At 39.7% G+C, this 16,779-nt stretch overlaps 2 protein-coding genes across 2 annotated transcripts in view; one reads left to right on the plus strand and one right to left on the minus strand.

Moving 5' to 3' along the window:
- Window positions 1-7,183, plus strand: part of Fgf7 (fibroblast growth factor 7) — a 50,565-nt gene extending 43,382 nt beyond the window's left edge. The window contains exons 3-4 of the mRNA XM_003471863.5: window positions 4,784-4,887; window positions 6,031-7,183. Of these exons, the coding sequence (XP_003471911.1) occupies window positions 4,784-4,887; window positions 6,031-6,225 (299 nt within the window). The 3' untranslated portion in view covers window positions 6,226-7,183. The remainder of the gene's footprint in view (window positions 1-4,783; window positions 4,888-6,030) is intronic.
- Fam227b (family with sequence similarity 227 member B) overlaps window positions 1-16,779 on the minus strand; it is a 171,419-nt gene that overhangs the window by 104,324 nt on the left and 50,316 nt on the right. The window lies entirely within an intron of this gene.

Raw genomic sequence — 16,779 nt, forward strand, 5'->3', positions numbered from 1 at the left:
TGGTCTTCATATAGAGTACCAGTATTTCCTGCACTTTCCAAAGTATGTTTACGATATAACCCACGCCTCATAATTGTCCCTATGTCATGAAAGAAGTTATCCATTTGGGAAACAGCTTTGCTTTTTCTTTTTTGGTACCAAGGATCGAACTGATGACCTCATGCTTGCCAGGCAGGCACGTATCATTGAGCTAAATCCCTGGCCCCCTGGTAAACATATCTTAATCCATTACCAGAGACAGTTAATAGTAATAAGTAATAAATTCCATGTGGCCTATATATTTAAGACAAGAATAAGTCATTAAAATTTCATGTACCTTCTTTATATACTTTATATTATTATATTCTATATTATCAATCATATTATATGCTATTAATTAAAATCTGTCCTGTATTTTAAAAAATTAATAGACTTGGTGTTTTAGGGCAGTTTGATATTTACAGAGAAATGGATCAGGTAGCAGAATTCCTATATCGCATCCCTGTTTTGTCCCGTAGCTCCTCTCTGAGATAGTTTCAGTTTACATTAAGTCCACTCTGCCTTGTACAGGTCTCTGAGTTTGACGTGTGCAGTAATAACGTGTCTGTGGGTACAGTACCGTGCACAGTGATTGGTGGGTTTAAATAACCCCCGCGGTTCACTGCTTCATTCTGTGTCTCTTCCCCCCAGTTCTCTGGCAACTCCTGATGTCTTTACTCTCTGTGGCCTTTGCAGGCGTGTCTTTGGTTGGAGTCAGTGTACACAGTTCTTTCAGACTGGCTTCTTTCGAAAACCTAGGGATATGTATCTAAGCTTTCTCCATACCTTACTGTGGCCAGAGAGCTCAGTTTTAAAATGCTAAATAGTATTCCTGTGTGCGAATGTACCGCAGTGTGTTCATCCATTTACTTGGATGTCTTGGTTGCCCCCAGTTTTGGGGGACATAAATAACACCGCTATAAAACTATTTATGTTCAGATTTCTCTGGAAACAGACGTTTTTTTACTGAATAGGGTAAATACCTAGGGCATGCATGCTAGATTGTACAGTAAAGGGGCTCTTCTTTTTCTTTCTTTTCTTTTTGTACCAGGGATGCAACTCATGACCTGGCACTTGCCAGGCAGGCATTTATACTGCTGAGTTAAACCCCTGGCCCCAGGGGCTCTTTCTTGGATTTTACTGCAGTGAAGCAGCATGTGGGTTGCTGTGCGTCCTTGTCACTGTACGGTACTGTACTGTCAGTGTTTTAGTTACTCTCACAGTTGTACAGCAGTATTGTGTTAATTCCCAATTCCATCATGACATATACTGAACATCTTTTCACATGTTTGCTACCTGCCTGTCTTCTTTGGTGAAGGTGTCTGTTGAGATGTTTTGTCCATTTTTGTCTTCTTTTTCCTTATTGTCTTTTAAGAGTTCTTTGTATGTTTTGGAGATGCTGGATATATTTTTTGATATAAAATGACATATATAACCTTAAATATAACATAAAAAGATTTTCCACTCAGTGATACAGGCTTGACAGAAAATCCTGAATGCCATGTAACATTAAAATACATTTTTCTTTGTTGACATCAGTTATTTTTAATGTACCCAAGAAAGTGTACTTAGTCAGAATTAAATGTTCTAGTTTAATTATCAAACAACTATGTTCCCTTTTTTCAACTTCAAAACAACATTTAGTTATGTCAGAACATATATGTTCCCCCCAAACTTTTAACCTAAAATATTTGAAAATTCAGAGGAAAAGAAATGTTCAATATGCTCAAACACGAAGGTAGATTTCTGTGAACAAGGCAATAAATTTTTTCAACTTTCAGGAAAGTTAAACACTTTCAAATCATAAGCTATTGATCATAAAAGCAAAGAATTAGCATCAATTTCCAAAGTTCAAGCTTAGGAGAAGACTTAGAATTCTGGAAGTAGATGTTGGAGAATTCTTTAAAAAGTAACCGCAATTTATCGTGCGGTTCTTTACTTCTCATCCCGAGGGGACACAAGCTTAGATAAACATGCAAAAAGGCTTAGATACATTAGTGGATGATTGAACCACAGGAAATAAACAAGGAGGCCAGTCAGGGTGTATTACCTAGCTTTTAAAGGGGACACCCTAAACTGTGAGTTCATGCTAGTGTGGATAGTACTGTTGACAAGGTTAACTGTGAAACTGCTTACATATCCTCCCTTTTCCTGTTCTGTTTGAGTTCTTTTGTCTCTGTCTGTCAGTTTCTCTGTCTCTCTCTTTCCTCCCTCCCCCTCTCCTATTACCCCTAATGTTACCATATATGTTATGTTAATAAATGCACCTAAGTAATGGGCCTTAACTAATTGGAAATAAACCTTCTACGACCATTCCTTATTTGAACACATTTCTCTTAAGCAGAAATAGAGACCCACAGAGAAAGATGAGCTCTTAGAGCAGACAGCACTAAGCACAGTTTCATTAACTGAATGTCTGCATTGCACGTTTCCCCTTTGTGTCTCCTGGGCGAGTCCCGCTCCGGCTCCCTTAGCTTCTGTAATTGATACTTCCAGAGATGTTTGCATCCGTTTCCGCTCTGCACCTGAACCAAAATGTGCTGATGCTAATTTCTTCTTCCCTGGCTTTCCTTGATTAGGAGAGGGACACAGACCATGGGGCTAAACCGGGCAGAAAATCAGGGTTCATGTGGTACCGACTCCTCCATGGGCTTGATGCTCTCACAAATGATCGATTTGTAGAGATAGGCTGACTCCCCAGAGTGGAAGAATTTCTAAAAAAAATGACAGGTGATTAAGAATGCAGCGATCTAGCTATTTGAAGTCTACTCTCCTCCCAGGTAAAAGTGGAATCAGGACAAAGAGTATTCTTAACCCCAACATAGCAGGGTATGATTAATAGTGTTTATCCCTTCTTGCGTGTCCAAGTGGAATGAAGCATTAGTAGATGGTGGGCAGGCCAAGGGAAGAGGAAAAGCTTTTGTGGGTAGAACAATGTGAACATACTGTCACAATTAGATCCCAGATCTAAGGGAAGGAGCTCACAGGTCTCGGTTAACGGGACTCTTATTCAAGTTATGTTCTGTGGACAATTATTCTGGAAAACAAAAGCCAGGCAACATGATAAAGTCCCTGTTGTGGATCTGATCATAAGAAAGACCCTAGACTTCTGCATAAACACTTTCCTTTCTATCTAAAACAAGAATACAATACAGAATAAAGGAAGAAGAGACAGGAGTAAAGAGATTCAAAGGAAAGGAAAATGTTGACTCAGGAAAATTTTACAGCAGTAAGATTATTTCACATATTCTTAAGCAGTTATAGATTTACTCAGTTTTGAAGGTACTGAGATGTGTTGACTCAGTTCATTTCCTCAGTGTTACCCACTGTCGGTGGATTAATCTAATGGGATTCCGCCACGTGGTGTATTCCCCCTTTGCTCTTGCTTTATTGGAAGCTAACAGATTGGTAGTTACACAGTCAGTGTGTCTCGGAGGGGCTGGGCGCTTGCCTGGATGGGACCGGGCACACACTGGCTCAGGAAGGTCTGTGGAGCATTCTGTGAAGGCGTCAGCGGCATGATTCGCCCTGGACTTGGGACTGCTAGAATTTCCTACAGCTCTTTGGGCCTGTGGTCTTGAAAAGCTTCCTTTTTAATCAAAGTATATCTAAGAGATATGTTTGCTAGTTATGTTAGATTTTAACTTCAGGATTTCAGCAACTTAAAAATTAATTAGAAAGATACAAAGCTATAAAGTTTTGTGCAAACAGGGTTCCTTGTTTTGTTTTAAATGCTCTTTTAGTGTATTAAAAAGTTTTAAACACATTCTTCTTTAAGGCAGTAGGTTCTGTTTACTGTCATTTGCAGTCACTTACTTGGAATTTTATTCATTTGCAGCCTATTAAGGAAGTGTGGTGTCAGCAATAATTTTTAAGATAAAGTTTAACCAAACAAGAGAGTGCAAAATGTTAGCTTATTATACAACTTTCACAGTATTCAATAGTGTTCAAGGACCAGACTGACTAGGTTTGGATTACTGTCACTGATCAGCTAAAAGAACTTGGCAAATTACTTAACTACTCTGTGCCTCAGTTTTCTGGACTGTGATGTGGGAATGATGTGCAATGAGTTAATGCACAAGTTATCAATTTTGCTGTTCCAAAATCATTTCCTAAATATGCTAATGTGTGTTATTTGTACTTGTATTTTCTCTTAGCTCACTGAAAAGGAAGTTTTGTGCTATTACCTGTTTATTTGTTGTAAGACTTTTTTTTTTTTAAAAAGAATCTTTTAAAAATATCTCTATTTTGAAGTTAATGATATACAGTATATTAACTTTTGCTCTTATTATTTTGTTACAAAATTTTGTTTTATTTTTTCATAAAATTAAAAACAGTAAATAGAAATGCATTTGAAAAATATTGAGATTTTAGTTTGAGTTCTCAAACAAATCATTTGATTTGAAATAAACTGAACCAATGCTCCTCTCTCCACTCCAAAAACACATCACAAAACTGGAACAATCCTCAGCCTGCGGTGTGAGTCTAACAAGTATTAGCGACTGCTGTTATTATACAGGTCCACAGGATGGACCTGGAGATCTTTCTCTCTGAGCACAGATCTCCCCCTAGACCGTGGAAACCCATCATCCTGCAGTCCATTTCTAATGACTGCTCTGATGCTGTGCTAGGGGGAGGGAGCCTCGAGCTGAGTTTTAATAATCTGGACAACTTCCAGGTAAAACAGAAGTCAGAGCAAACGCCTTTGTTGGACAATCTGCAAAGCGAGTGAATAACTGGTGTACCTTTCTGTGATTCCTTACAGATATCATGGAAATCAGGACAGTGGCAGTTGGAATTGTGGCAATCAAAGGGGTGGAAAGTGAATATTATCTTGCAATGAACAAGGAAGGAAAGCTCTATGCAAAGGTATTCATAATTCACAGCGTAGACATAATTTTCCAAACTTATTTTTCTTAAAAACATCTTGCCTTTCTGAAAGGAAAAAACAAAATTAATTTCTTCCTAATGTTACTACTTGATAATTTCATCGAGACACTTCTTGTTAAAGCATTAAGAATACATGCTTTCTAGTGACTGCAGGGAAGTGGTGTGAGCTCTTTGGACTTTGGTTTCTTCATCTATGAAATGAGTTTGAACAACTGCACTGTAAGGATCCCTTTTAACTCCCAACTTCTGTGTGCATTTTAGATACTTGACATCTAAGGTTTCTGGCAGGATTAAAGCTCTTTTTTTAAAGCTCACTCAATTTATACATCGCTGACATGAAAATTCTTGGGGGGAAAACCCCTGCAGTATTCAGTTCATTTAGCAACGCCAATCTCACAATTACGGGCTTTGAGCCATCAGCGTGCACATCGTCCCCGCTGTATGGCAGTGAGAAGCATGCAGCATTTCCTCCCACTCTACAAATTACAATCGCCTTTCCTACGCAGAGCTCAGCCCAGTGCCTGGCACAAACAGACGGTGTAGGAATACAAGCTTAAATTGAATAGATGGATACATAAATTAAACTCCCAGTTTTCTGTTCAGCACCATGCCTAGCACAAGCAAATGATACAGGAATATAGGGTGAATGAATTGAATTGAATTTGTAAATCAATGAATCACGTCTAATTTTCTATTCCTATCGAAGGTAAGCTAGTAGTAAATGAGGGAAAGTTTGTGAAATCGGTCCCTCATCTGAGGGAGGCAGAGGTCCTACACCAAATTTCCAGGGGCAAGCAAGTGAGTGGTCTGGGGTAGCCATTCAAGCAGCAATACAGCACTTAGGGAAATTTGTCCTAAAACTAAAGCACAGTTGAAACTGACAGCTAAAAGTGACATCTTTGAAATCATGCTACATATGATCTTGTTTGCTTTGTTTTCAACTTAAGGTGTCTTATTTGGACAAAAAAGAACAAACAAACAAACAAAATCTTAAGTGGCATTAGGCCCACTTGATCTGTGGTTTTAAAAAAAGTCACTCATGCTTTGCCGTTACCAAAAATTACCCGCTCATTCTGTTTAACTGAGACCCCTTAGAACTCACCCTGTTTGTTGTTTTAACAGAAAGAGTGTAATGAGGATTGCAACTTCAAAGAACTGATTCTGGAAAACCATTACAACACATACGCGTCAGCTAAATGGACGCACAGCGGAGGAGAAATGTTTGTCGCCCTAAGTCACAGAGGGGTTCCTGTCAAAGGGAAGAAAACGAAGAAGGAACAGAAGACAGCTCACTTCCTTCCTATGGCAGTAACCTAATCGCAGGGGGAATATAAGGAACCAGTTCCAGCAGGGAGATTTCTTCAAGTGGACTGTTTTCTTTCTTTTTTCCTTTTCTTCTTCTTCTTTCTTTCTTTCTTCTTTTTTTTTTTAGTAACCAAGAAAGGCTGGAAAACTACTGAAAAACTGATCAAGCTGGACTTGCGCATTTATGTTTATTTTAAGAGACTGCATTAAAGAAAGATTTGAAAAATATACACAAAAATCAGATTTAGTTAACTAAAAGTTGTAAAAAATTGTAAAACTGGTTGTACAATCGTGGTGTTAGTAATAGTAATGTTTTTCTCTTAAGTTAATTTACCCTTAGAGTATGTTAGATTTGACTATCTGATGATTATTTAAGTATTCCTATCTGCTTATAAAATAAATGGCTGCTATAATAATGGTAATAATGCAGATGATGTTGTGTGAGGTATATCAGACCTACAAGCTGCTGGAAGGATTTGTCAGATAATCAAGCCAATGCTAACTAGGAAAGATGAGCAGTATGTCAAGCGCTTTGCAGTGAAAACTTATGACGATCAAAAACTTAGGCACTCATCAAAAAAAAAAGGACTATTCTCAAAATTTATACTGTTGAATTAAGTCAGATACTTTTACACAATTATAGGGTTAGAGTGTGTGTATACCTATTAACAAGAACAAAACTCCTAATGCTGCTCAAATTGAGAGGGTATCTCTAAAAGGATATTTTCTAAAATCTTGTATATAAAATAGCAGTAATGATGATAATACTGTATTTCATCTCACTTGCTACAAAGTAACATTTTATACTTCCTAAAAGTAAAATTCAGAAATCTTTAAGTTTTTTTTTAAGTAACATAATCTCTCTTTTGTATAATTCATATCTGGGAATATGGCTTTTAATAATGTTCTTCCCACAAGTAATCATGCTTTTTCTCTGTGGTTACAGCATTAAACTCTATTTTAAGTTGTATTTGAATTTTATTGTTTTGTTATTTATGTTATTTATAAAAGCAACAAGCATAATAAGCTGTATGTGTTTCATATGCTTTTAATTTCAAAGGAATAACAAAAGCGTCTGGCTCAGCTGCATATGTCCCCTCCCCCGTGTGACCCACGCCGAGTCCAGAGCACAGTGATTGGGCCACAGGTCTGGATGGCAGACAAGAATGACCGCCCGCAGCAGTGCTCACCATAGATGCAGAAATGCGAAAAATGCTTTACTGCAACGCTCTCGCCAGCTAAATCAGACCATATAAGTAAAATCACTCCAGTTACAGGATTGTTAAACACTGGCTCTATTTGAGTGCATAAGGAGGAAAGTGTCATATTTTAAAAACTATGCAAATGTAATTTTATAATCTCCAGAAATATCTGCCATGCAAATGGAGGCTGCGTTGGAAGTTATTTTGCTGTCAGATAGCCAGAGCGCAGAGCCCTCTGTTTGGGACACAGTAGGGGGATACAGGGCCCTGAATACCCTGAAGCCTGAGACAAGGCTGGACATTGGGTTTGTTAGAGAGCTACACGTCCACTTCAGAATCCTCTCCCTGGGAGGTGTCGGGAGCACTTTATATGTTCACCAATAGGAAGCCAACATTTCTCTAAATCAAACCATTGGGTGCTGATCAGTGTGGTTTTCATTTCAAAATGTCTGTCATTAAGACTCTTTACAGTTCATGATGCATTGTTTGGTGATACATTTATGGGTGAGAACTTCATGGAAAATCTTTGCCAATATAAACAACAGTCGTGTGTTTCCCTCGTGGCTCACCTGCATGAGCAGGCTGCAGGCAGCTAGGAAGCACCGCCCTTGCTCAGATACACCCCGGAAGGCGCCAGGACTGATAATCCCGGCTCTATCTGAGTCAAGGACCTTGCCCTTCAGGTTCCTAGCTAATGGTAGGAGCTTTGTGAACATATGGATGCCAAAGGAGACTCGGGTTTTCATGTCTGTTTCCTTTGAGCCTAGCGGAGTGTTTGTCCATAATCGGTTTTCTACATAAATAAAACCACTCAATGTTTGAATATCAGAGAAGATTTGTGATGCTACTAATCTTGCTTCATTTTTAAAAAGCTGAGGTTTCCAGCACTCAGGAAGGATGAGGTAGGAAAATCACATGTTTGAGTCCAGTCTTTTAAAAAATTTTTAAAAGGATTGGTCTCAATTTGAAAATCCTGCCTTTAATTTCTAGTCACCCTTCCCCCCATGCCCCTCATTCACACACGAATGTTGAAGTGAAACATAAAATGCAGAAATTTAAACAGAATTACTGTTTATACACATAAAATGAGAAATAACCACCATCAAATTAGATACCATTCTTGGTACTATAGGTCAGCTAAAATGTCTTTCTAGAAATGCTTTTAATTCATTGTGCAAATTTTAGAAAATAAAATCTGCTTCAGTGACATGCTTAGAATCTTCATACTGTATGGGGACTTTATTCTCCTTACTCACGAAGAGACTGAGGTTTTGATGTATCCAAGGGTATATTGCCAGACATCGAGGCAGAACAGCACCAAAAATCCCCAAACTTAGTTAAGTTCACTGTTTACGGGCGTGACAGCAAAGACGTTTCACAGCCAGTCTTGGTGGTGGCTGGCTGACCAGAATGTACTGATCCACAGAGCCCAGGACTCACTTGTGGGTTCCAGATGGTCATCAGCCTTGACATTTCTACGATCATTGAAAACAGAGATTTTTGAAAATGCCTATTAATTGGTCTCTCTGGTTAGAGTCCTCAAGATATCATTTAAGATACATCTCTCCATAAAACAGCTCATTAAAATTTCATTCCTAACTGGTTCGGGATGGTGGCTAGGCTAATCTTGATTCTACTGTTTTTGTTGCACTTCAAGTCACTGTATTTATGCAACCAAGCTCTGCCTTTGATGAGGGTGTTTTGTTCCTTCGGGGCCTGATGTACCTCATCCACCCTCCAGCTTCAAGTGGCTTGTTACACACATTTATTTTGTCTTGAGGAGACTTGCCATGACAAAATAATAAAATCCTGGTATCTCCCACCAGGTCTTGATTTCTCCCTTCTTGAATCTGCCAGTCAAGAAACTGCATGCTTACTCTACCCGAGAAGATGCCCTTGGCTTGCCTTTCGTTTCCTGATTATTATGTGGTTCCATTTCCACACCATCATCACTGGGTTCCTAAGAACCCAAACACACTAACTCTCTCCAAGCATTAAATGGGAAGTACCCTGAGCATTAAATGGGAAGTACCAAAGTTTGGCTTGGAGATGCAAGGCCTTCTCTTGGTAAATCCACCACGTATTATCCGCTGCTGTGCAACCTGCAAGAACGTCATGACATAAAACAGCAGACCTGTGTGATCTCAGCTTGTATGCTTCCAGAACCTGAGTACGTGTGGTCCGCTCGGTGTCTCCGGCTGGAGCTCCTCAGCAAGCAGCAGGCGTGTACCTCAGCATTCCAGCCAGAGCAGGGTCACTCAGGGTCTCGCTGGCTTCTGTTGGGATCACTGCTTCTTCCCCAAGTCCTCTTGTAACACTGCTAATCACAGGAGGTTGTTTTCCATGGAGCAAGGATCAGAGACAATGAAATGGTCCCAAATGGAAGCCACAGTTTTAAAAAACAATTTTCCCTCTAATGTGATGGCACTTTTGCTTACCATCAAGGGGAGGGTATTACTCCCGGGCATATCTACCGGGAGAGGAGATCACTGGAGGTTATGGTGAAGGCTGCCTCATCTGAGCAACAAGCTGGATGATCCCAGAAAGCACTGAGGAGCCTGGGGGTGCGGGGGAAGGGCACCTTCAGCAAGACCATGCAACTAGGGATGTAAGCTGTGGAAAGACCTTATGCCCCTCTGAGACACTGTGTGGTCCACTGTGCCATGGGAAAACTAAGCCTGGTCATGAGTCCTTAGAGTTCTTAATATAGCCACAAAACCAACAGCCTCATTTCACTTCCATAGGCAGAAAATTACCCTGGCTTCAGACTCAACCTGAAAACAGCCCTCCACAGCTGCCCTCCCTTAGGCCAGTAAGATCGTAGGTGTCAGGTGAATTTCTTGGGCTGTAGTGAGTTTTGTTCTACATAGTGAAGGTGGCCAATCACAAGTTTTCTAAGACCATGCGAGCATAAAATCTAAAAAGACTAGAGGGCCACTGATTTTAATGTCAGACACACATTAAATTTTAAATAATGAAGCCTAGGCTCCTTCTGGGCCAGTTGCATTGGTGTATATGAGATAAGATCCAGGCAACAGTAGTTTTAATACTATGGAAATTATCAGGAAATTCTAAAGTGCAATTGGGAACTAATTAGATAAATGGGAAAAATCCAAAAACACCGGTCTTCTTTCGGAACTATACTAGTTCTATACTTTTGTGTCTCCCCTCACACCTTGAAGAGCTTCTCCTCTATCTCCCTGGTTTCCTTTGATGTCTCTACTGATGCTCTCTGTACACTAGGCGCTGCTGCTGTTTTGTACTGAAATGATTACAGAATAGAAAGTGCACAAAAGTCCTGTTCCCTATGCAGCCATTCGCAAACAGTGAAGCCACCGTGGTTGTGTTAAAACATATCTCACATTGTCCAGTGCCTCTGTTCAAAAGTGCGATTGTTCACCACATGACACAGAACTGAGTGCCGGTCCTCAGAAAGGCTTATAGGATTGCAGTGGACACAGATCAGTGATTAAAAGCTTCACTGTTGGACTAGACATGAGAAAACAGCAGCAAAAAGTAATATGAATCTCGAAGGAATACACACTCAGATTGCTTGGGAGATGTCACTGGAGTTTCAGCTTATTTTAAAGAAACTGACACCAGACCTTGCATACAATATTTAATGGCATGACATTATTAGAATCATACTTTTAAAAAAGGTCATCAAAAAATCATCATTGAATCCCACGAAAAGTTGACCAAAAAAATGGATCTTTTATAACTATAGTAAGCATCAAGTACATAAGACATGTATGTATCAATGAATCTTCTATTAACCAAAGAATTAATAGATATGACTAGGATAAATAAGAGGGCTTATTTAAACTTACATATATTTATTAAATGCATTCAGTATTGTTGGTTATTTTTGTAGTTTTGAAATTTTCACTAATACAAATATGAACATTTTTATCCATGCTTCCTTATATTTCTGATTATTTTCTTACAAGAAACAGAATTGTAGAAATTGATTTTCAGAAAGATTTTTTTCAAAAATACATTCCAATCAACAGTGCGTGGAGTGAGTAATCCAAAATCCAAAAACACCAGTCTTCTTTCGGAACTATACTGGTTCTACACTTTCGTATCTCCCCTCACACCTTGAAGAGCTTCTCCTCTATCTCCCTGGCTTCCTTTGATGTCTCTACTGATGCTCTGTACACTAGGCATGAGATATGAAATATTCTGCCCAATGTTTATGCTTGAAGCTTTTACTATTTTTTCCTTTTAATTGATCTCCATTACAATTTGATGCCTGTATACTATGTGTAATGACCCAATCAAGGTTGGGGACTGCATTGTTTATCTCCTTAACTTCTTAAGTGGTCTTTATCACGACGAAGTGCTGAATTCTACGGAATCAGGAATTTATCCTGTTTATACAGTTGCTACATTCTCTCTGCAGTCATCTTAGGTCTTCCTGCTTCACTAGGTCTCTCTGCTCACTGAGGTCTTCTGGGGATCTCTGTCGCTCTCTTGCTGAGTTCCAGTGCTTGACTTCAGCCACTCACCACAGAATACAGTTAACTGTTCTTTGTGGTGGAGGCGAGCACTCTATTTGGCTAACCTCTATTTGGCATCTTGGAGTTCAGTTTAATTGTTTTCTCCCCTTCTGTTTGTGTATCTGGTAAATCACTGTAGTAGTTCATTGTTGTCACTATCACAAAACACTTGAGGCTTGGTTTGAGTAAAAGATTTTGCTCAAAATTTCATTTTACTCAAAATATACATTTTGCTCAAAATTTCAGACTGTAAGTCCAAGATTTGGTGGTTCTGTCTTTTCAGTTTCTAGGGAGGTCACTCCTGGCTGCATCACAATATAGCAGAGGAATGGAAGGGGCCATGCACAGAAGGGGCCAAACTCATGGGATGGCATCAGCTGATAACAATCCATCCTCAGGAGGACTCATCCATGAATCAGCACTAATCACTCTTTTATTAGGTATCATCTCTTCAAGATTCCAACACCTCGGGGCCAGAGATTTAGCTCAGTGGCATAAGTGCCTGCCTGCCATGCATGAGGTCATGAGTTTGATAACAGGTACAAAAAAAAAATTCCACCACCTCAACTGCCAGGTTGAGGACCAAACCTGCAGCATATGAACCTAGGGAACAAATCATATCTAATCCACTGCAATCACCAACACTCTGCTAACCTCTTCCTTCTCACCATCCCCTCAGAGGCCTTTCTCTTCCGCCTTTCTACGATCTTAATACCTCATGACCAGAATTTAGTGATCCTTACTCTTTCAAGTTCTTTCCCCTTTCATTTGTTGCCTACTTCCTTCATCTTCCTAAAATCTTGCTTTGATTATGTCAGAATCAGCTGAAAAACCCATGCTGGCTCCTTTTTACCTACTGGATTTAAATTCTGTAAGTGGGCATCCCAGGCTATCAGACAACTGGCTGTTCTTCATCTTGTCCAATCCTAGAGCTGCTTAACACAGACGTTGTAGTTTCTTAGTCCATCATGTAGATCATGCTCGACACGAACTGTACTGACGACACTGCCTCTAAGTTTTGTCTGCACTGTTCCCACAGTCTGGAGTGTCTTCTCTATTCACTGTCAGTTTATATCCTTCTCTGTCCTTTAGGACCCAGCTCAAGGTGAATAAACTACTCAGAGACTTGTCACTGCCTCATAGTAATGTCTTTCTTCTATGAATCCACTGCACTCTAGTCTAGTAATTGAATACACACACACACACACACACACACACACACACACACACACACGGTGTGCCATACCCACACATACAGACACATATATGTATTGGCGTATGCAGTAGTTATCATGTTTGTGTCAGGAACTACGTAAGTATGTGCTGAATGTGATAAAAAATAAACATGGCTGTTGCCTTTTAAAAATTCCCTGTAGTCTCTAGCAAGGAAATAGAGCCTCGCAATCTACTTAATTCTGTTATCTTGTATATACACAGTTAGAAACTGTTAATACCTGTTGAATCACTGGTCTGCATGACTAATGGGCTGATGAAATCTTCAGTACACTATATGTGGAAACATCTTTCCAGGCCATGTCTGCATAATTATATGCCTTTGCGAGGCTAAGGGTTGCATATCTCTGAAGTCCTATAGGGTTTTAAAAAAAAATTTTTTTTACAAGATCCACATCAGTTTCTTTTTACTTTCATGTCAACAGAAGGCTTTTTAGTTTTATTTTTTTTAAAGAGAATAAAACCTAACAAGATAAAACAGAATAAAGTCAATCAAAACAAAACAGTGAAAGGGTATAGAACTTCAAAACAGGATACTAGGAAATCCGCACTGGCTACCATAGTATATCTTGTTATCTTCACAATAGCTGGCCATACCATCAGACAGTAAAATCAGATAAAACCAAACAGAATAAAACCAATCAAAACAGAACATTGAATAAAACAAAATAATAAATCAGAACAAAACAGTGAGAACAAAATTGGATTTCAAAAACAAGACAGAAGGAGATCCCCCTAGTCGCTATATTGCGTACTGTTATCCTCCTAAAAGATGCTCAGACTACAGCCTTAGACCTGCAAGGTCAACCAAACAATAGAAGCATTCAGTTGATTTTGTACCTCCGTTGCTATCAGCTCAGCCTGTGATTCTCCAAACTAGCCAGCTGCTTGGGGGCGTGGGGTGGTTCCTAATATGTTGCATGACGCGGACATTGAGCACTCTGTGGGGTGCGGACAAGTCAGTCCTGCTGCACTGTACTGTTGGTTTGGGTCTGACTCTTTGCTGTTGTTCTGTTAAGCAATAGGGAAAATCCCAATTTCATTTTAATTTCTACAGTTAATAATGTTGGATGTTGTTTAGTGTACATACCATTCAGCAAGCAATTTATCTGTCCAACACTTGTGGTACTGTCCTACAATGCAGGCCAGAAAGTGTTAGCCTCCTGCTGATGAGTGTTGTGTTAGCTGCATTCCATGTTTCAAAAATAATACTTTTTAATATTATTAGGATAGTATTGCAGGTGATGTTTTATTTTCTTTTACATACTGATTTACTTTCAAATTTTATGTATTAGTATACGTCATCTTTATGATCAGAAAAATAGTGACAAACATTATTTTAAAAATGTGCCTTCGGGGGCCAGGGATTTAGCTCAGCAGCATAAGCACGTATCTGGCAAGTGCGAGGTCGCGAGTTCTATCTCTAGTACCAAGGGAAAAAAAAGTGCCTTCTCCACACACTTGTGTGTTTTTTGCAAGTGGAAGGTGGGATCCCAGTGAGCTGCTGCCTCTGACACAATGTATAGCACAGCCTTTCATGTAAATGCCCAAATTTCCAGTTCACGTTGGTCATCGCGCTCCAGTAAGTTAACTCCTCAACCCCTGGATTTCATAATAATGCAGTCCTTGCTGCCAGCGCCTTAGCGCAGCCCTTTGGCTTAAGCTGTCTCCTGACAGGTAAGTCCTCCTCCTCACATCCCACAGTCCCCGCGTCCTCACCACCTCATTAAGCAAGGGCGTCCTGTTAGACTTGCTTTTTGTCTTTTGTTTTGGCTTCAAGTTCCTCACTGGGTCCAGTGCCAGGTGGCTACCTATTTTCAAAGTGTCTTTTCAGCAAGGCCAGTTCTCATTTGTGAAGCTCACGCTTTCTCCCTGCTGGCTTCTGAGTTTAGTCAAAATTCTCCAAACCAGAAATCAAAGCTGTCAACCAAGTGGCCCTATTGATCCTGTCTTTCCTGTCTACTCACAGGCTTCATCACCCTATGCCATCCTGCGTAGCATTTTCTGCACACGCCACTCTTCATCTTGGCTCTGATATTCTTAAATATTGCTCTGTCATGTAAGCATATTTAAATCTCTCACTCTCATTCCATGTCCTGTTCTGATAGTAAAAACATCAAGATTCTTGTATGAAATACACTGTTGCCCTATCGTACAATCAGTAGTTTTTCCTCTTTTAAATTCTTTGTGCATTTCAGTCTATGACTCTAATCTAGCATTTGCAGAATACAGATCTGTGACTTTCTCTCTCTCTCTCTCTAGTTCTCTCCCTCCATTCTCTCCGTCTCTCCCCTCACCTCCTGTGATCACCCCACCCATCTATTTAAGTAACAAAAATACCCACACGTTTACACACTCTTTATGGATATATGCCTGTGTCTCCTTCAGCTGCATAATTATATAAGGATCGGGGGGGGGCATGTACATATATGTGTGTGGATGTGTTTAATCCTGTCACAGCACCAGGCATTTTAGTAGTGATAACAGAATCTATACTATGAAAACTAAAAAAAATAAATTACCTGGTTACAGATATATAACCAATTTTAGCAAGATTCGCTTTGGAACAAATGAACCCCTGGAAATACTAAGAACTCTAAGTGACAGTTGACAGGCTGTCAGAAAAAGTGTTAAATCTTAGAATATCAAGTGCAGAGAGTGTGCACAGATGTCTCCAAGGTTACAGAGGCTGGACTCACGAGTTTCGGAATTTCTGATGAGGTGACAGTCATTCATGCTCGCGCTCCATAAAACTGCCCTTTGACATCCATGTTTTCCTGAGCTCCTGGCGTGCAGTATGGCTCTCCCTTCTAATACTGGGAGGCAGCACAGTCACGGCTCCGATCAGCCTATAATCATGAGGGTAAACACCCAATGCCCAGTGTGCCCTGCAGCAGGCAGCTTTTGGCTAACTGGCATTCAATAAATTACAAGAGGTAGTTAACACTTCTAAATAATAGGCTTTGTATGAGGTAATTTTCTCCAACACTAGGCCAATGGAATTGTTCAGTGTGTGTTTAAAGTAAGGTGGGCTGGCCTGCACTGTCAGGTAGGCTAGGTGTACTGCAAGTACTTTTGACAAGATATTTCAGCTTATAATGGGGTTCTCGGGATATAACCCCATTACATATTGAGGAACATCTGTATTAACTGCTGTTGTACTTTGGCCTTAGCCTCAACTTTACATTTGTCTTAAATATCAGTATGCATATATTAAACAATGGTCAAACAATAGCTCTGTTGCCCTAGTGGGAAAGACACACACACACACATACACACACACACACACACACACACACACACACACACACACACAGAGTGAACAGTAAGTTCATTAAGTTCAGTTGTCCTAGAGAGAGATATATTACCAAGAACTACAATTTCAGAATTACTCTTGTTAACTTCTAGTCAACTTCAACTCTAATATTATCTTGAATGTCCAGGTTGCAAAATGGACTTCACTAGTGAAAACTTTCCCTGACCTTTTGTTAGACTTTTACATCCTACTCATTTATTCTAATGAAAATTTGGCCATCTTCTTGGGGCTGTGTTTCCCCTGCAATCCTCTCAGTTGAAGGCTCTTTTTTTCTCCTCCCTCATAATTTATATCACAATCTGGGGATATGTGG

Source organism: Cavia porcellus, unplaced genomic scaffold, assembly GCF_034190915.1.
Source record: "Cavia porcellus strain 051 isolate PalLab524CR breed Dunkin Hartley unplaced genomic scaffold, mCavPor4.1 scaffold_1, whole genome shotgun sequence".
In the NCBI taxonomy this organism is placed as follows: Eukaryota; Metazoa; Chordata; class Mammalia; order Rodentia; family Caviidae; genus Cavia; species Cavia porcellus.